General features: G+C 43.4%; 2 protein-coding genes across 2 annotated transcripts in view; one reads left to right on the forward strand and one right to left on the reverse strand.

Annotated features, from left to right (window-relative positions):
- Nucleotides 1-19,890, reverse strand: SYT13 (synaptotagmin 13; the record flags this gene model as incomplete). Its single annotated transcript, XM_080396795.1, has 6 exons — nucleotides 1-5,921; nucleotides 6,196-6,325; nucleotides 10,406-10,719; nucleotides 12,354-12,488; nucleotides 14,388-14,610; nucleotides 19,708-19,890. The coding sequence occupies 6 exons, from the start codon at nucleotides 19,888-19,890 to the stop codon at nucleotides 5,617-5,619; spliced, it is 1,290 nt and encodes a 429-aa protein (XP_080252921.1). The 3' UTR covers nucleotides 1-5,616.
- The window catches only part of LOC308067623 (astacin-like metalloendopeptidase), a 44,386-nt gene continuing 30,996 nt past the window's right edge, over nucleotides 8,062-21,451 (forward strand). Inside the window, exon 1 of the mRNA XM_080396793.1 lies at nucleotides 8,062-8,648. The gene's annotated coding sequence lies outside the window, so the exon portion shown is untranslated. The remainder of the gene's footprint in view (nucleotides 8,649-21,451) is intronic.

Consider the following 21,451-nt stretch of genomic DNA (forward strand, 5'->3'; position numbering starts at 1 on the left):
TACAGGTTGGAATTATTTACTTGTGATGTACATGTTGTGCTGTTATCATTAGACGCAATGGCTGAGCCTCATGCTCTGTTTTTGTGCTTTGGACTGTGCAAACAATATAGACTTGACAAACAATATCTGGCTCTGTACAATAAACACACTGGGAAACTAAAGGACCAAGTAACCTTCTCATGCTGGAAGGCTACAAAGCACTATTTCACTTTGCTACTATTCTAGTGCAATTTGATTATTACCAACAGAAGAAACAATATAAAGTGTGAAGTATATTTACTCATCATGCTTATCTTTCAGCAAATGAATGAAATACATTTTTGGACATAGTTAAATTCTGAAACACATAAAAAAATGCTGCCAAAGCTCTGCCCTTCAATTCAATTAAACTTCAAACTGACCTTCAAAAGAGTGCAAGAAGCGTGGTCCAAGCCTTCTTGTCTCCCAGCCCTTACTAAATGTCATTGTGCTCAACTCATCTCAGGCATCAGGAAAATTTGGGCAAAACCTTGAGCTGTATTTCTAGAGCCCAAATTAAAACCTCTGGAAAAAAAATGGGTGTCTTTGGACACTACTGCCAGATAATACTGATGACAGATGCTAGCAAAAGGCAAAGTACTTTTGTTCAAGGTGTTGAAAGCACAGTAATGCCGGGGAGAATACTTGAGCTTGAAAATTTTCCCAGCCCTTTTGAAGGGCATTTTCCATTAATTTCTGATCTATTACCTCATAGCAAAGTAAACATGGTTCCTATCACCATGCAGGGATATCTGGGACAAGAAGTGAGGGGAAAACTGTGCAGTGAAAAAGTGTTACCCTTACAGAAGACCAGCTGCAACAACTCCCCCTTACAACTGGGGCAGGGGACTGAGGGTGGTGATGAGTCTAAAACATCCCAGAGATGTTTTAGTGACTATCAGTGATCTGTGCTTTTTAATCTTGTCTACTGTAGCACAAATTGCCTAAAATAAAAATTTCTCTGGGAAGATCTAGATCTGAGTGCAGGTTGAGGCAAAACAGCATGGTTATAACCTATATTTCAACCAAATAACTCCTTAATGTAGTCACAAGTTACTTTCTCTGGCCTCTGAACAGAGGCCACAGCAGGAGAGCATCTCTCCCACGCAATGCTGGATGCGATGTGGAAGCGGTTTCTCATTTACAGTAGATATGTTGTTTGGGTTTTGTCACAGGATGGGGGACTGCACATCCCTGTCCTTAAATTCACAACTCTCTGGCCCTTTGTGAAAAGGATTGTTCATTCCACCAGGTGGACTGCCCCCACCCTCTGGGGTTTTTATTCCTTTCTCCCCAAAGTCTCTTGACTTCCAGCTTCTTCATTTGAACATGTTATAGTAGGCAGAATAATCAGTGCAACCACCAAATAGCCATTGGAGACCCTAATGGTTGTTTTTGGTCACACACGTAGCTAAAGAACATTAAGTGCCATAACTGGGGTTTTTTTTGCTTCTTCTCTTCTGATGCAGTTTATAAGCAGCACCTTTTAACTTAAAACATGCTAGTGGTGTTCGCTGATGCTCCTGTATTTACAGCTTCAGGAGCTGAAAACCATGGCTTTATTTCTCTGGACTTACTGCACTTCAGTGATACTTTAACAGCTTCTGTTTCTGAAGCTGCTGGATATGATGGGACTATGCATTTGCAAATACTTTGCATTTATGTCAATGATGTTGTCGTCTACCTACCACAACAATTCCCCCCAGTTTGTCTGCTTGGGCCAGTTCAGCACCTCCAGCCCTTTGGATGCTGAGGCTCAGGGGCATACAAGCATTGCTAAACAGGTGATATAGGTGTTCAGAGGGATAAGGGTGAGGCCCTGGGCAGGTGCTGGAATGCAATGACAAACAACTCCTATTAACAGAGTTCAAAAGGGCCCTGGCTGAGCATCTCTGCCCCTCCAGTACCACACGTAGGCAGCATTCCTCCTGCTTGGGACAGCCAGCACCCTTAACTGTGCTTGCTTCTGACCCCAGCATAGCAAATGGCTGCCTCCTTAAATAAACACCTGGCAGCCTTTGTTCAGGCTGAGCTGAAATGCAAGAAACATTCTTTCTAGGCTAAAATGCCAGACAACAAAAATGATCCAGCCGGGAAAGATGCATGTGTTTTCACTCTTCCTCTCTTCCCCATTTAAATTCCATTGCAGCAAAGCAAGGAGCAACAGTTTTTTAATGCTGATGGCACCACTTTGCTTGTAAGACAGATTTGTTGTTAAATAGTGTGTATACACATATTTTTCTGCTGTAAAAGAAGACATTATTTTGTCACAGCAAAATCAGATTGCAAGTGGCTATGCCTTTAGATGCTATAGGATTGCCATCTAATTACAGGGTGTGCCAAAATCACCAGGGGCAGAGGCAGATAATGCTGTTTACAATCAGTCACCAAGATGTTATAAAAGGCTCATTAAAATAAGCAGAAGGCAGAACTAGAGAAACCTCTTGGCAGCAAGGCAAATATTTGGCCCTTCAGGCTTTCCTGTGCCAGCCAAATAGCATCGCGCCACATACCATGAAATTATCCTTCTTATCCTTACCCTAAAAAGAAGGAAGAATCACGGAACATATATGTAGAGTAGGCCAACATTACAGTGAATTTTGCACTTAAATGGAAATAATTATTCCAAATCTATAGGTATATCTACAGGCAAATCATGAACACAGAACTATTATAATTCACTGTCAACTAAAACCCTGTGCCTAGTTTATTCACAATTTCCTAGAGCTTTTTGTTAGTAAACAAAAATCCATAGAGCAGAACAAAAAGTCAGTTTTCTTTTTGTTTAAATACCCTCTAGCCAGTGGAGCAATATCAGAAATTAAAACACTGGGCATACTTGGCTTTTCTGTTTGCTTGCTTGCTTGTTTGTTTGTTTGGCCAAAACGGTCCTGTAACTCCTGGCTGTAGCATCTATAAAGAAAATAGCAGTGTAAAGATAACAGAGTTTTCAGTGTGCATCAACCTTGTCAGTTTCTTAGCAGAATCACAACATCATTAAGGATGGAAAGGACCTCTGGAGATCATCTTGTCCAAATCCACCCCTGCTCAAAGCAGAGTAAACTAGAGCAGGTTGTTCAGTGCTGTATCCCATCAGATTTTGAGTGTCTCCAAGGATGGGGACTCCCAACAACCTCTCTTGGCAATTTGCTCTGGTGTTTGACCATCCTCACAGTAAAGAAGTTGGGGGGGGGGGGGTGTCCTTTGTTTTTTTCATGTGTTCAAACAGTATTTCCTGTATTGCAGTTTGTGCTCTTGCCTCTTGTCCTGTCACTGGACACCACTGAGAAGAGTCTGGCTCCATCTTCTTTTCTCCTCTCCCAGATCAGGTGTTTATACATATTGATAAATTCCCACCCTGACCCTTCTCTTGACCAGTCTGAACAGTCCCAGCTCTTTCAGCCTCTCCTCCTGCAGATGATGCTCCAGCCCCTTAGTCACCTTCGTGGACAACTGCTGTACTCTCTCCAGTAAGTCCATATCTTTCTTGCATTCTGGCCCAGAATTAGACACAACACTTGAGATGTGCCCTCACCAGCACTGAGTAGAGAGGATCATCCCTGTCAACCTACTGGCAATGCTTTTCCTAATGCAGCCCAAGACACTGTTGGCTGCCTTTGCTGCAAGAGCCTGTTTCTGGCTCATGTTCAGCTTGGTGTCCACCAGGACACCCAGATCCTTTCTGGAAAGCTGCTTTCCAGATGGTCAGCCCTCTGCCCTGCACTGGTGCATGGGGTTGTTCTTCCCCCGGTGCAGGACTTGGCACTTCTCCTTGTTGAACTTCAGGAGGTTCCTGTCAGCCCATTTCTTCAGCCTCTCCACATCCCTCTGAATGGCAGCACAACTGTCTAGTGTATCAATCCCCGCTCCCAGTTTTGTATCATCTGCAAACATGCTGAGGGCTCAGTCTGCCCCATTGTCCAGGTCATTTATGAAGATGTTAAACAGTGTCAGTACCACTACCAGCCCCAGCCACTGCTAGTGGCAGGCTTCCAGCTGAACTTCATTCCCCTTTTCATAACCTTCTGTGCCTGGTGCTTCAGCCAGTTTTCAGACACTGGCTCTGGCGGTTGCCCTTTGCCAATGGGATGGCAGCCTTCACATGACGGTCTGCTAGGCTTTTCTGACCAAGCCACCAAAATAGGATGGATACTAAATAAAGCCTAGCTTAATATTTTGAATTAAACAGAGGGTCAAGCTGACCCTGCAATATGAAGTTCTCTGAGTTTTTCAGTGCTACAAACTATATGGTTCTATTTTCAGATTTTTGGATGCCTTGTTCCCGTGGAAGTCCCTTAAAGCTGTGCCTACTACTTGAAATAAAGTGGTAGGACAAACTGTTCTTATGGGGTTATAACATCATCACTGCTGATGCTAGAGTTTCAGTCCATCTAGACACACACACAAAAAAAAGAACAGTAAACAGTAACACATTTAAGCCACATCAAATCCTGAAAGCACCCACAGAAAAACAAGCCCTGGAGAGTCTGTCTGGTCAGTGAATTCCTTCTGCCTGGAAGTGACGAAATACATGGCAGTTCTTAAGGGTTATCTTCAAGTAATGCTGGTATGAGGATTTGGATGTGATAGTTAACTGTCAAACCAAAAGCATCAATCAACTGCTAAGGTATGAAATGATCCCACTTCTTTTACCTAATCTTAGATGTTGCCTGGAATATAATTATAGTATTTGAAACTCCCTAGCTCAGAAAAACCAAACAGAAAAGGTGGCAGTAAGCAGAAAGATTTGGTCCAAGTTTCTGGAGGTAACATCAACAATAACTTTTTGACCATGTTTAGGGTCTTCTTGGGTGACACTGTAGAAAGATAGAAGATACAAGTGTTCTGCTAAAGGATCCTGAAACATGGATATTTTCAGCAGTTTTCATGAATCCTAAATACAATGTACCAAACATTCCAGGAAAAAAAACGTAAAGGAAGGTATTTGACTTCTTGTTTGGCAGTGTTTGCTTCAAAGGCTACACAGGATGATAGTGTTGACTGCCTCACACTCTCTTCTTCCTCTGTTTTCTCCCCCAGTTCTGTATCTTTTTCTAGGTATCCATCTATTGCATGTTGGCTTCACTTTCTTTCATACTGATACTTTGTGTCTGCAGTGAAATTAGGTTTGTGATCTTCATTTCTCACCGTCTTGTAAAGTATTGTGAAAAACAGTGACTGGTAAAACATCTGCTAGATGTTTATGATTATGGAGCCAGCATTCATCAAAGGACTTGGGTGACAGTGCCAGATGCCACGGAGTGGCTCATATTTCCATGATACCATTGCTCCTCTCTGCTCCTCTGCAGAAACAGGGACTTTACAGAAATGCCAGTGGGCAGGCTAATGAAATTAATTCAAACCATCCAGGCAGCCAAACCCCTTGTTTGAGAGAACCACTTGATTAGGTGAGAGATTGTTCTTTAAATACATTTTCCAGGCAGTTTCCTGGACTAGGATGAGACAGGAAAATCAGAGAAGGTGGTATGAGAAGAATGCTGTGCCAAGCAACTTTGTGGAAGGTGGAAGGTGAAATGCAGCTTATTCCCACAGTTCAGAGGCCTGCTGGAAATCTGGCTGGCAGTAATCATGATGAGCCTACATGTGGAGCTGGTGCCACATGGCTATCTGTCTCCTAGGGTTCCTCAGCATTTCTTCCCAGTGGTTCCTCTCCGTGCCTGTGACGTGTAAGCCCAGGCTGCACTTGCCAAGCACGTGGCTCTGCCCAGTACTATCCTGGCTCAGCATTTCCAGCTCCACGCTGGAGGCATGCAGGAGATCATGAGGCACCTCAAACATGATCATCTCATTCCACACAGGGTTGATCTTGTGTTTTGCATGTTTGGTTTGCTTCTTCTTCAACTTCAAGGACTGATGCCTCAGTGTCACCTTGACAGAAACATCTGTATAGGAAGTGGAGAGGGGCACTGTATTAATGAGCATACAACAAAATGAATGCAAGAGAATTTTAACTGGTGACATCAGACTGAGAGAGAGAACATAAAAAACCTTGATCTTGAGGAGTTTGGTTTTCACTTTTTAGAAATTATTCAAATATTTGGCTTTCTAAGCCAAACACCTGGGGTTTTTCTGCCAAAAACCACCCTTCCCACTTTCTTTTCTAGATTTACATCATAGCAGAAACAAAAGTCTCTCTTTTCTTGCTATTCTACTCACCATTGCCAAGTAGATCTTTCAGCTGCTTGGAATGGAGATTTTTAGCCTTAATAATCACCACCAGCAGGCGATTAGCTGCTGGCAGGTAGCTGATAGAGAGCAGAACCTCCCCATGGCCCGTAGATGGCTCCTGGAAATGGAGACACAGGAAGGGTTAATTTTTTATACAATATTGGCCATAATATTAGGACAGCTAAATAGTATAATGATGGGTGGAAGGTCGTGGACCGACCAAGTTGTCTCCATGTCTTTGTGTAGGAGATCTTTCCAGTTACACTGGATGAGAATAAACCTGGCAAAGATGTCTGAGTTCGTTCCTCCATGCATAAGGCCCTGATCATGTGAGTGACTGCTTTCTTTTTGTCACTGGAAGGTAACTGCTTCCTAGTATCTACTTTCAGTGAAGTAGTTAGTCAGAAGAAGAGGATCTGGGGCTGAACTACATGCATGCAGTCAGATACTCCTTTTTTGAGAGATAATCTAGCTGCCCTTCATTTATGTCCCCTACTTCCATTACTGCATTTTGTAATTAACGCTTCATTTCAGCTGCTCTTTTTGTCAGGGGTTGCTGAGCAGATGTGGACCCCGGCCCACGGTGCCTAGCAGGAGCGTAGGGCTCCCTGGGGAAGAGCAGGTGATACCCGGGGCTGTGCCATACAGCCAGACCCTGGAGCTGGAGTTGGACCTTCTCTGACATCCTCACTTGGCATGGGGGAGAACCCAGCCAGCTTGAAATCCTCCGTGGGATCGGCACCGTATTCCACTCTTGCTTCCTGGCCTGTCTCCCCTCAGGCCTGTGAGCTGCTCTCCCTGCTGCCCCTGCAGAATTTCCTCCTGGGCAAACGCTCTGAACCATCAGACACCCACTTCAGGGGGCCACGGTTATTTTTTTTTTTCTTTTTCTTTTCTTTTATTCCTTTCTTCCCATTAGTGATTGGCCTCCTTTCTGCCCTTCCTTCCCACCTGCCCTGGGCAGGCGGCCGCGGTGGGCAAGCGGAGGGAGGTCCCCGCCAGCCCTCGCTCCCACTGGAAGAGCCCCCCGCTCCCTCCTCAGGAGCCCTGGGAAGGAGAGGTGGCCCACACCACTGGCGAGGGGCTGAAGGGGAGCAGTTATTCTCTCGGTGAGTAGGAGCTTGTGACAGAAGTCTGGTTTAGTGTGAGGTTAATGACCCAGAAGAGTCCCAGAAAGCCAATGTCGATTCAGCAGACTCCCTTTGGACTCTTTATCATGATCTACACGCCTTAGGACAGACAACCCTTCTCTGGGCCATTTGTGTGCTCCGCACTCGCGCTTCTAAGTGAGCCATAAATATTTCAAATTAAGTTTTCATCCGGTTACTTGCAACAGGCAAGGACAGGCCCCTGTATGCTCCCCGTGAGCTGATTGACTCTCCAGAAAACATAGCTGTCATCGCTGTCTGGTTTGAATGACTTATTTGTCGTGCACAAATCAAGTGGGAGGCCATTAGCAAGGAAGCCTGAAATTCAATCCCAAATCAGCCCAAGTAAATCTTTTTTTCATGCGCTCAGGTAGCAACAAAAGACTCCTATGCATTTCACTTGCATAAATCCTGTCCTAAATCTAAATGGATCTTAAAAAAAAAAAAACAAAAAACCCCCGCACATAAAACCAAACAGAGACCGATTCAAATGGTTATATGTCCACTACGGAAGAATAGGTGTTTGTACATGGAGGGACAAATACAAATACCTCCTCAATAAAAAATGACAGTTTAGGCAAGTCATAAGCTGCTTTTGTTTATTTATTCCCTCTTTATCTCACCAGGTCCCACTCTATAGCTCTTGGTTAGAATTTGGTTCCTGTAGCTCCAGGCGCAGATAGATACAGTGGATATTGCGGGGGTGGGGGGGGTGGGGGGGGTGGGGGGGGGTGGGGGCGGGGTGGGGGGTAAGAAGTGGCAGGGCTCTGTAAACGTGCACACACGCACGCTCACACAAACACACACATTGTACACACATCTCTCATCTTGTGCTTATGGCTTTGTAGCTCCTAACATTCTGATCGAGTTTTTGATTAGCCTGTATCCACCTGAAACCAAAACCTACCGTGGTCGATCTCTGCGTGAAGAGACAAAGCCAGAGATACTTCTTCCCCTTCCTTCTGGGTTTTGTTTTTTTCTTTTCCTTTTGCCTATTAAATCCATAACCTGCACTTTGTGCTGCAACCTTTCAAATTCACACAACCACCAGAGCTTCAGCCTTCCTTTCTGTGCAATAAGGGTAAGAAGCATCTGGGGGTCATCAATGAATTACATGTGCATAACAAAGAGTTAACAAAAGGGAAGGTGCTATGCAAGGAGCCACTATCATCACTGTCATTAGCAAAGCAGTGGGAGGGAAGGAAGACAAGATAAGGATATCAGTCTGCAATATCTATGCTTTGCATTGCTCACAGGACTCCATGAATTCCTGAATACTAATTACATTACCAGGTAAGCTGTAAGCTCCCCTCTGAGCTCTTTCCCTTGTGTGTGTGAGAATTACTAGGAAGGTAGGAACGAAATTTCTGCCCCTGATGGCTTTTGAAGGAAATGTCAGACTTTAAACAAACCCCAGTAACTTTGTTCCTGGATGGATGCTGTCAAAAATAGCTCCTTTTTTTCTGATCAGCTCTCCCTCACTCCCTCCCGCTCTGGTTCTCAATGAATGATTCAGAATCTGTATATAAGCTATCTGTGCAATGGTTGGCTCTCTCAGGTCCCAGATGACGCAAATTCAGCTTTCACTGCACATCCTCAGCTCAAACTGGGGCACTGTGAAGAAATGAATGCTGCCCTGCTTCTATGCATAGTTGTGAAGCTGGACCAAGGCAGAATACCCAGAATGTCAGGACTCCATCAGGGGTACCTAAATGACAACTGACCATTGCTGTGAACAGGTTGTTCCTCGGGTGTTGCTTACAAAGCAGATACTACAGTAGATTGGGGTGTGGAGTGGGGTCCATCTATCTCAGTTTTGGAATATAAATTATTATATTGGAATAATTTCTCATCTTTTTTTTTTTTCAGCTGTGGACTGGAATCTCAGTTCAATTTATAGCTATTAAGCAAATATTTAGCCTTGTGCTTGAAGTTTATTAAGCTGATTTCAGACCACCCATTTGTTTCTGTTGCCTCTCTCTCTGTCAGAGGTTTTTTAGAGCAGCCAGCCCTATTAGCATTCAAGTGGCAATCAGATAAATTAGCAGTATTGGAAATCAGAAGTGCTAACTCTGTACTGTGTGTATGTGGCCAACTCAGTGGAGAGCCCTCACCCCTAACGGTGACAGGCAATAATTTATTTCAGCATTCTTAGCGACAGCGCTGGTGGTGTTTTGCATTGCTCACCCTGTACCATACCGAGTACAATAGGTACCTATTTGTAGTGATGTACTAGTAACAACAATAGTAGAGCCCTGCTGTCATGTTATTAAGTGTATTGCTGCTAGAAATCTAGTTCATGGCAAGGAAAAGAGTCCTGAGGAAATGTGCAAGAAGTTAGTGCACATGAAACATTACTTCAAGTACTGTTGGAATCCTTCCCTCCATTTTCCCTGTCTGTGCAGCTGGGAAGGTATGGATAAGGAAAGAAAGGGAGGTTTTGATGTTTGAGAAAGCCAATACAATGTAATGAGGAATATTTTGACATCTCCCAGAACGAATAACACTGGATTGATCCCAGTAAGGATAAGTGGCCTTCAGTTCAACATTTCAGTCCCAACGATGTATTTCACTCCCAGCTTAAGGCTCCCCAGGGGTGCCACCATATGCCCTACCCTCACCCAGCTCTGCGGAGTCCCTTCGTTCTGCTCTATAGGCACTCTGGTATTTCGGCTCTTACCACCACTGTCCTGCATCGTTAATTCACAAAAACTCACATAACTTTTTCTAGTCATAGGCTTTAAATTACATATATCAGTGTCAGATTGTCATGTAACTAAGGGAGGAGAGGGAGTTTTGACACACCTTAACTACTGGGAGCTGTAGATGGAAGGGCTGTGTTGATGGGCCTTTGCTTTCTGTAACAGCTAGCTACAGGCCAACGCGCAGCAGTGCTGAGTGACCTCTGCAGTCACACATCACCCCTCTAAACCTGGCTTCAAACAAACAAAGCCACACACTGACATGCAGCCATCTTGGAAGAGGGCTTCTTTTGTCTGGACAATTAATCATTAGAGTTTCCGGACTGCTGACACAGACTGAGGCCATACCTTCTCTGGGGTCTTTAGCCTTTCACACTGGGTTATTCCAAAGGACTCCTCCATGTTAGCAAGGCTCAGTTTGAGTTCACCGACAATGCTGTGTCTGGAGAACTTGTCACAGTTTCTCAGGGTGAGAGTCAGTGTCCCCTCTGACATCTCCTCCTGCGTTAGCGGGAATCGCAGCACCTCCTCCCAGAGGGTGTGAAGCACCTTCTTCTTGAGCTCTGTCTGGGCCTCAGCAATACCAGACTTGCTCACCAGTGTGCCCAGTATGTAGCAATGGCAGCCAGCATCTTGGTCCCCACTCATTCTGCCATGCATAGCTGGAAAAGAAAGATTGATTGTAAGGAACTCTTACAAAAAACAGCCCTGAAATATCTGTGACAAAATTGCTTATTTAACGAGAACCATAAAATAAAACAGCTGCATAGACATTGACCCATGTTCCTGCTTGTATGGGGCAGACTAAGCTGTGAGCCCATGCTGTAGTGCTTTCCTCATGCTGCACAATGTCCTTGTCCTTCTGCCACAGCAGAAGGACATTATTAGTGTTTAGGAGAGCAAAAGCTGAGTTCAAGGAAACATGCTCTTTTGAAAGATGTAGAGCAGCAAAAAGATGAGACACAGCATGGCACAAGGATTGGCAACTCTTATTTACTTTTACCTTGGCACAGAAAGAAAACTTCTTACAAAGGTTTACAAAGCAGGATGGTCAGTCACAGACATCAGAAGTGGAAGAGACCTCCCTCTTGGCCCACATCCATTTCAGCAGGCCAGTGTGGGGTATGTCTATGGGTTATTACATTCTGCTTGTCTAACCTCTGCTAAATGAATCCTACAGAAACCATTCCACAGCCCAAAAGATCTGTGTCAAGAGATATTCGTCCCTAATTTTATATCACTTTTATGCCAAAAAGCCTAGAGTGAGAATGGCATTTCACACTCCTCTTCAGTTGCATCAACAAAATTGTGCTGCTTTCTCTGCAGCAAGAAAAACACGTCTTCCTCCGAGGGGTCATAAAATAGCATGTCTGTGTGCTCAGAATTTTTGTCCTTGCTGCAGCCAGTCCAAGGACAGCTGCTCCTGAGCTGCCAGGTCCCATGGTTCACAGGGGTCTCCTGGTTTCTTGAGGGAGCAGAGCTGGGGAGCAGAGCCAGATCCTGCCTGGGTGGCCATGGGGCACCCAGGGAGGAGCACACATGTAAGAGAGCCAGGATGACAGCCAGCAGGCATGGGTATCCACCCTGGAAGGGAGCTGTAGGCTTTCTGCTGGCAGGTGGCCCACATCAGCGGCTGCTGTTTAGCACCCTTTCATTTCTTACTTCAGAGGGTGTGATTTGATTAGGTTTCCACAGAGATCTGCACTGTGCATGAATTATTCATTCAGCTTATTTTACTTTCCCAGAGGAACTGGTGATGCTCCAGCCCTGAGCTGAGAAACTGTTACAGTTGTCAGTTCCCGCTTCAGAGAGTGACACAGAGCCTGGCTGCCTGGTCAGGCACAGCCAGCAGGACCTTCCTCAGTGGCCTACAAGATAAGTCTGGTATCTCCACCTCAACCTTTGACTTGCTTTGACAAGAAGCAGTAGGAAGTGGGTCAAGTTGAAGAACGAAAGTTATAGAGAGGAAGGAGATAGCAACCCCCTGACCCCAAAGGCAAAAGTAAAAAGAAGTTACTTTGTACCACTGTACCACATTTGGAGCTGGAGGAGCCTATTTTGGTTCCTGACTTCTGCTTTTGAGCTGTGCAAACAGTTGTCCCCAAGCCATGTCCTGCATGCTCACTTCAAGCAGTGGCATTGCCAGGTGTTTCTATTCTGCAAGCCCAGAACCAGTGAAACATCCAGTGGTCCTGGGGAAACATTGATTTTAAGGTAGAGGGGGACTCTATAAAATCAACAGGTGTCTTGTACCCTCCAGAGAGAGAATCACCAGTGGAAGGTCTATGCCCCTTACCTTCCAGAAGGGCCACACGCAGCTCAGCTTTTTGTTGATCATATGCAAGGCAGTAGCACAGTTCAGGGGCCTGGTTGCAGCTGGCTGCCCTCTCGGGGTTCAAATGCTCTGTGACACACACGTCCTTTACCACACCTGGAAATGAAAGAACCCCTTTAGCAAGCAGGCATTCACTTTCCAAGGTGAACAAATCCACCCTCTTGTGACCTTCACTTTTCTAAATGTCTTACTATTCCTGCACCTTGTATGCAGGAATATAATTTATGTTCCTTCTCCTTCATCATCATATCTCCTTTTTGCTGTTTTCTCACTTTCAGCTCTTTCTAGAGCACTTGGACAAGCCTTCTGCTCTCCACCACCTTGTGCTCCAAGATGGTTCACACGCTTGCCTTTTTATCTTGTGCCTAGGCCAAGGTGTCTAAACTACACTCATTACTTGTTATATTGTTTTATATTGGTTTTAACTCGCTTTGGTGAATTAAAACTTGTGTTCTTTGGAATGAGAACATGATTCTGCTTTTGAGCTGCCATGCAACTGCATTAGTTCAGACATCTCTAAATATTTTTTGGTTTTAACAATACAGTCTTTGTCATACAGAAGACATCTGCTTCCATAGTGCTTGACCACTTGAAGATAATGAGCTCAGGAAGCTGTGAGACAGTTTCTCCACATGTGATTTTGAAGTATGCATTTCATACTGAAATAAAGCAAGTTGCAAGGCTGAAAGGGAAGCCACAGCTTTTTGTCATCAAAAGCTGTTATCTGCAAGGACCATTCTGATTCACACAGAAAAACAATAGTGGGACATTTCCTCCTAAAAGTCTCAGCCACAGTCCAGACCAGTTCAATGTGACACCAAAAGGAGAATGCAACAATTCTTGCTTTATTTCAGGAATACTTGAGCTATGAAATCAGGCACAGCAGGAAGCAAACTTGCTTGTGCCATTAGCAGTGCAGAAAGGCTCTTACACCAACACACTTATATAAAGCTTTAGCCTACATGCAGCCATCATCCTTCAGCCTCTCCACCCTATAACCTCCCTGACAGCTAAGGATGTGGCTCGAACAGTCTTTCTCCAGTGCAGCTGCTTCCCATGGCACTTTCTTTTCTATACTCACAGGTCTCAGGGTGGAGGGGTGAATGCAGCAATTGTCCTCCCAGAAGGACAAAAATAAAATCTTGAGCAATTTTAAAAAACTAAAGAGTTCTCTTAAAAAAACAAAAACATGACAGATGGCATTGTATCTCTGGCAAATCTTCAGGAAGGTGGTATTATTAATGTGGTAACCATAAGAGTCAATTATCCTGTTAAAATACAGCTGTGAAGGTAAAAATCAGTATGGATGGAACCCAGACATGCTGCCAGATGTATATAAAAACATTGCATTTTCTCTCAGGCTCCAAGAATCCTATGCTCCAGGTTTTGGCATTCTACCCTTTGGGCTGGCTGGCAAACAAGAATTCTGTTTGGCAAAAATGCCTGAGGTGTCAGCTTTTGGTTTCACTGCACATTACAACAAGCTGAGACCATCTCACCAAACTGGTGGAAAAAAAGCAACACAGAAAATAAAGCAGAAGCTTGAGCCTCTGCTGCCAATGTCCCTGACAAGGACAGTTGCTGTGCAGCTAGCATTTGTGCTGGAGCAAGTACTCTGCCTAGTTTTAGCCAGATATTTCAGCCATACTCTGGCAACTGCTCTCAGTAAAACTACACTTAAATACATGTTTTTCTACAAAATGTCTGCCTCCAGTGAGCCAGGTTCTTCCACACAGAAGATGTTTAGGTTAGAAAAATTTACAATCAGACACCAGTACAGCTTTGTTACCTGAATGTCCTGATGAGCTCCGTGACTACTTTCTATCAAACACATGCATTAAGGAGAGAACTCACAATGCTCATGATGAGAGCCAAAAGCACCCCATGTCTTCATTTTCACATTTATTTCTCTAACTACAGTTGCATTATGCTTAGAAGAATTACAGATGTACACCTAAAAAAGCAATCGTTAGTCTGAAGACCCAATGTTCCTACCGTTTTGAGGGAGAACAAACAGCTCTTCATTGACTTGTATCTTCACCCTGTTCTCATCCAAACCAATATGTCTTCCAGTAGCTGGTTCTTCTGTTGTCTTCAGGGAGTACTGCGTGTAGTTAACAATTTCAGGTGAAGTTACTACTGGTTTGGGGCCATAAATGTTGGGAAACTTCAGGAGTGCTCGGGGCTGGACTGGCTCTGCAGTTTTCTTAATGTTGAACTGAAAATTAAAACCATGTTTATTACTTTGCACTAATTAGACTCATTCTTCTGATTCTGTCAATGTTAAATGAGCCGAGACAAAGGGAGAAAAGACGGTGCCTCTGGTCATTCTTACCATTATTGTTTCTTGGGTTGTAGAAACCACTGCCTATATGTTTAGAGATTTTCTTGCCAAAGCTGATACCCTTTTACTTGGTGTATGTCTTTTCAGTTTTACTCCTCCACAGATGTTTTGTTGCAACAAGATATGCTCTTATTGTTTGATTATTCCAGCTGTTCCTGTACCAGTTAATCCTTCTTTCACAAGTCTGTGTTTTCTCCTAGCACAGAAATCAGCCATGAAGTTCATTTTGCTATAATTGAGGTATGGTGTTTTTTATTCTGATGTTTGAAGTCAAATCCAAGGTCAGGAGACTATAGCCACCCACAGATTTTGGAACATTTTACGTGAGTATGTAGTAAGCATTAGAAAGGCAAAGGCATGGATCGTACAGTCACTGAGAGCACATACGACCATGGTGTAATAAGACAGAGGAGAACTGGTTGAACAAATGAGCCCTGCAATGGCATTCCAAGAGTAGTTGATTCAGTGGTCATCCCAGCCTCTTGGGATATCTCTTGGCACCATGGACCAGAGCTCCACCTGACCCTCAGACACTTTTCCCCTTTATTGTACTGGGATTGAATCCTTAACATTTCAGTTCCCTGATGAATCATGAGCATGGAATAAGCCAAAGAACCTGAAAGATGGTGTAATGCTCAGGCAGCACAAGCAAAGGTTGTCACAAAGTCATTACTGTTATCCCAAAACAATGAAGGATGTTTTAGTGGAATATAACAGTCCTCTTTTCCTTAGGTCCCAAGAAAGAATCCTGTCTGCTCACAACTTAAATAATTCCTCATTCATTTATATTTTGATTCATCAATGGGAAAGAACAAAAGCTGACTAACAAATTACCTGACCCTTGCAAAAGATTTTATTAATGTTTCCAAAACAAGAAAAACAAAAAGCAGGGGTAAAACTGCCATTTCAGTTGATTATTGTGCAGTGGGATTCTTTCCAACTCCACTGCCTGCCAACCTATTCTGTGTTAAGTTTGGGTCGAGGGTGAGCCAGAAAATGTTCGTAATTGTAATTAAAGTTTTTCATTAGTCTCATTCTTTTCTGTTAATAATGAATGTAGAAGATGCCCTGAAGCACTTGTCTGTGTTGGGACTTTGTGGTCCCAGATCACATGTCCTGAGGGAGCATACCTATTCCTCAAGAAATGGAGCAGAAGAAAGGGAGCAGTCTTGGACTTCAGCTCTTCAGTCTTACTCTGCTTAAGGAGATCATAGCATTACGGTTACATGCACTTGGCACTGGTAAAGTACTAATTAGGTCAGCGACTCCATCTTCTCAAGGCAGTCAGTGCATCAGTGTTTAAGAAGTCTGCTATGTAACAGAATTTTGTCTTCTCTAATTTTAATGGCTCTGAAAGATAAGTGGGTTGAGAAGGAAAGACGTCACTGTGTGCAGTCCCCACCTAGCATTCAGCTGAGTTTATATGTATTATGTAAGTCATATGGTGTGGGTCTGTGAGATCCCTCTTTTAGAGATGTGAGCCTCATCAGTCCTAAAATACATAGGAAATTTGGAGTTACTCATCCAAACCTTAAATGCAGTTTTTCTTTCTTCTAAAATTAAAGCAGACCAACCAAGCAAAAGATGTTAGGAATCATTAGACAACAGCTTGAAACAGCAGGTTGCTTTCGTTCTACAAAGGCATTACTTCTAACACGCATACAGTCTCTGCCATGGTGGCCAGTCTCTGCTGTTCCTTCTCTCCTGAAGCCACTGTATAAGGCTGCTGTCCTACCAGTCACTGACCACCACACCAGAGCAGTATGCCTGCGTTGCTGTGTGCTGCTAGCATACGAAGCACTTTGGGATCCTTTGAGATAAAAACACCTAAGCAAATGTGAGGTATTGTTAGTACAATCTTTTCTTCCACTTGCTAAAAGCGAGACATTTAGTCAGGAAATCCATCAGCACACAGCAACTAAGAGCTCCACTGGGTCTAAATATTCCTCTTGTCTGTCTGCTCTGCAGAATTAGAGATGAGAGACATATGCAGGCACAGTGGGACCAGCCCACCCCCTCTTCCAACTGCATCTGCCTCTGTTTATTATTTTTGCTGCCAGCTCTGTTCCCAAGTGCTGTCTGCTAATCCAGTTACATAGCAGTGCCCTATGGAAGTTCACTTTGCAAATCAGCAGCAGTATCTTAAAATAAAGACATGCGGACAGGAGTTCAGATAGTTCTGCATAAAATGCATGAAAGCAAAGAAACCAAAAGTGGCAAGGAGGCTGCAACTGACGCTTCTGGGTCCCTGCCCAGTGTCACTCAATGCACCAGATTGTTGCCATTGCTGGATTTGTTTAGAAATCTTCATTCTGCACTCTTTGCTGAGACTTTGCACATTTACAGCAGTTTTTAATTGTTCTGTAGATGTATCTTTGTGTTCAAACTCCTCCTCCTCCTGTATGCAGGGCATGTCCATGGGGAGCCTCTGACTATAGCAAATACAAGTATCACTGTCATGGGACACATGCCAAGTGAATAAAATGCAGTCTTGCTTCATCTTTCTTCTGTCATCTCTGTTTATCAGAATCAGTGGCCCTGACAGGCTTCAATAATTAAGTATGTCAAGCACTGAGTAGGACATACAGCTTACTAATGTAGTTGGAAAAAACTCCCGACAGGACAATTTATAAACATAGACACAGATGATAAAACTTCACAGGCTCAGAACTCAATTTGAGATTAATTCCTTCAAGGTATACAGACTGATTCTGAATCAGTGACAGCATAGGAGAATGCATGTTCCTGGCAAGAAAACTATTTTAATTGGAAAGAATTGTTAAACATACGGAATATGCAAACTAAGAACATTTTGCACTTTCTGTGACAGAATGTTCATTCAGCTGCTTTAATCTGGCCAGATTTCTTTTAAAAAAACCACAAAACCAGTAACATTAGAAATAATACTTCTAATTAAAAAGTCTTCAATGCTAAAAGAATACAATCACTCAGTTTATAATGATACACTGAGGGCAGGTTGAATAATTTGATGTGTCATATTGAAAATTTGTGGGTCAAATACTGGATTAAGTTGTGGCAAAACTTGATGAACGTAGAAATATTGTGAGGACTATAACCTAATATCTGCTGGGTATTTGAGGCTTAATTGGACCTCACAGTGACAGAACTGATTTCAGTCATGCAAGCAGGATGACACCCTAGAGGACAAGCACCAGGATGGATTAACGCTTTCCCAAGAGGCTGTAGAAAAGAAAAATGTCCTGTCCAAGGATGGACTTAAAGATTTAAGAGGTTTCTGAGCTAGAAGATTACAGCAACAAAAAGTCTGTTGTAGAAAGAGAACAATGGTAAAGTTGTCTGTGAGTAGCGTTGTTCCAGACAACAGATAGAAAACATGCTATGCAAAGTGATACAACTGTCAAAGTTACACATTTCTCTTTCATTTTAACAGTAAACTTGGAAAATCTCAGCGTTACTATACATCCCTATATACAGGAGTTGGCACATCCCCTGTATGGGTTAAAAAAGATAAGAAAAGAGCCTGGAAATGACATGACAAGACTATCAAACAGAATAGCAGGAGAAATTAATCCTAGGAAAATGCAAACAGGTACTATAAGGTATTCACAGTGCTTATGGATGAATGCTCAGAATTAGCAGCAATCTCTTGGGAAGTCCTAAGCTCAGTGCAGATGTTCGTCCATGGTTAGTGGAGCCATCCTCCCACCCCCCAGCAACCAGAAGCTCTGGTAACACAATTCTGTTTATCTGCACCAGATCTTACAATACAAGTAGTAGATTTGGTCATGTTTCTCAGAATGAACTGCAAGAGGAGCATGAGGATTCCAGGGCTCTTTTCTCCTGAGATCCTAAGAGCAGTGGCCAGAGAGAAACTGAATTTGTAATTACAAACTTTACAGAGAAGTTCAGTTAGGAATCCTGCTACACTCTTTAAGAATACAAGAATAATAGGCAGCTCAGATAATTAAAAGGCAAACAAAGACTGTTACACAATGGATCACTGGCCTTTGGAATTGGCTGCTATGGCATAACATTTGGTTGAATAGTCAGATGAAAGTGAAAAGGACACAGGCACATACAAGCACCAAAAGCAACAACCAACAGGTAATACTTTCAGAGACTGACCAGTGCTATAGCTCATGCTAAAGACAATAGTCAACCAAGGAAATCAGTCAAACATTTCCCTTTGAAGGGGAGCTTCCCATTAATAAGTATATTAGAAGGGTCTTATAATTCCCCTTGCTCTCTTTTGCATTGACCTCAGGACTGTATCAGGGATTTTGGATTCTAACAAGAAAGACAGACCACACAGGGATGCCTAACATTATCCATACCCTACATTACTCTTACAGTAAGTGAAAAAGCAATTCAGTGTGATGAGATTGTCCAGTCATCACACTCTGGATCTTCATTTGCATTTTGTTATCATTTCAATGCCTTTTTTTAACTTCAAACATAATTAATCCACTCAGTTAGAGGGGCAGAGGGAGGAAGAGGGATAGTTTTCACAGGAAACCAGCTGTTGACAGGGAACTATCCTGCAGGAACCACAAGATCTCATTAATCTTATTCTTTTAACAAGAGTTAGAGAAATAGCTGCTATAGGAGATCTCAGCAGTAGCTACCTCCTCCTTACAGTGCTGCATGCCACCTGATAAAGTCCAGTCTTTGCTCCTCAGGAAATCATTTCCCTTGTGATCAGCTTGACAGCTAAGCAGCATTTCCAGTCCTTCTCCCCTAGTTTTGCCATTACCAGCTTTCTCTTTGACAACATAGCAACTGTCTCCTGCTTTGGTAATTCTGGGGGTCACCCACCCCATCTCTGTTTTTCCCTCACACCTCCTCCCATTAACATGTTGTTAGATCCTGTACACAGTGAGCAAATAAATAGGCAGCATAAATCAGACGCTGCGTAGCCTAAGAAAGAAGTTGCATTCCCACCCTCTGCATTTAAAGAAAAATCACAGAGCAAATTAGAGACTGTCTTACTTGCTGAACTGGCTGAAGCACACTGGGCTTAGTATTTTCCGTGTCCTCCTCTTGGTCCTTTTCTGAGAGTCCTTTCCCAGGTTGCTTGCATTTGCAGAAGCAGGTGAGACCGCAGAGGGCGAGGATGCTAGTTGCAGTCCCTAAGGTAGCCCCCAGGGCTATAACTGGGGCAGATAAAACCATTGTCCTGTGCTGCACAGGAACAAAAAGCACAGAAAAGCTGTGACTTCTTCTCCCTGGGAGAGCAGCTCTCCCACAGCCACTCCTATTCCTAGCCTGGCTTCATTCCCCTTAGAAGTCTGAAAACAATTCACTTGTGCAGCAAAGAAAAAGGACCAATCTAGAGACAGAGATAAATCATCCCACCTTTGCTAGGCAACAAGGCTACCTTTCTATCCTGATGATGGAGTTTCTGCTCCAGGCCAGGTAGAGGAAATAGTGATTGTGGTGCCTGCAATCTCCATATAGCTGCAAACAGGCAGTTTTCATTGAAGCCTGTTCTCCAGCTCCACTGGGAAAAGTCTGATGTGTGATAGAGAGGAAAGACGTCAGCAGAAGGGGCTGGGCCTTGCTAGCTAAGTCACAGAAAGTGCATCCAAATGTTTGATCAGCTCTCTAGCAATATTTCTGAGGACTAGCTTGCTTATTTTCTCAAGGTGTTGGATTTTTCTGTCTCAAGGCAAAAATAGTAATTGCCAAAAAGTGCTGGCCTGAGAAGTCCTGTTATGATAACATTGCATGATAGCACTATAGTCAGTGTAAATAAAGCCTGTGTTTAAGTCAGACAAAACTTTCCCATTCTTCAGAGGCTGGGAAGCAAAGACGTGCAAGAATTAAGCACCGTCCCACACCTCACCAGCTTCCCCTCAAAGTGCAGGATCTGAACCTTTTGGATCTGCTTTCTGAAGCATCATTACAGAGCAGCACTTCAATTAAAAAAGACAGCAGAAAATCTATCAAATAAGACACACTGGTGCATGTGCTGCTTCCTCTGGAGAGGATGAGAGAGCAAACAACTTATGCTAGGTATTAGTCATACTGCTTACTACACTGGTTTCGGGCAGTGGGCTGGTGAGCACAGTAGAAGAACTGACATGAATAGACCTGAAGGGCTACATGTCCATATCAGTTTTCTCTTGAGGTGATGGAGTGACTAACTTTCTCTGACTCATTCATTTTTGCCCTCTTTCTTAGACTGCCCAGCTTGGGGAAGAGGAGAATAAGTGTCTTCTTTTGATGCGTTTCTTGTGACATACAACCATTTTCTGGATACTTCACAAGGAGTACCTAGTGGCTGGAAAATTATAATTCTGTGTCACTATATATCTGGACCAGAGTGAAACTAGTAAGCAAGAAACAAAATATTCCTTATAAGGCTCTGGAAAAAGTACCCAGTTCTACTGGGAGTTTCTTTATCTTTCTATTTTGGAGTACAGTTGATGTCTGCAAATCAAGAAAAAAATGAACCACGTACATAGAAATGTTCAGAAATTAAGTTTTTTTGATCTTTCTGCAGCTCAGGTTTTGCCATGGATTTTTCTTGACTTTTAAAAAATGTTTCATACCTTACTAATGATGACATACTCAGCCTTTGTTCCATTATAGATGATATGTTCACCTCCTTAGCACAAACCTTCCCGCACACATCCAACTCTAATCGTGAAAGATTCCTCTTTAACAATGCAGCATCCTTATGGGTGCAGGGCAGATTCTGTCTTCTTGCCTTCTCCTCACCCTACCAGGC

Source organism: Falco punctatus (assembly GCF_963210335.1).
Source record: "Falco punctatus genome assembly, chromosome: 7".
NCBI lineage: Eukaryota > Metazoa > Chordata > Aves > Falconiformes > Falconidae > Falco > Falco punctatus.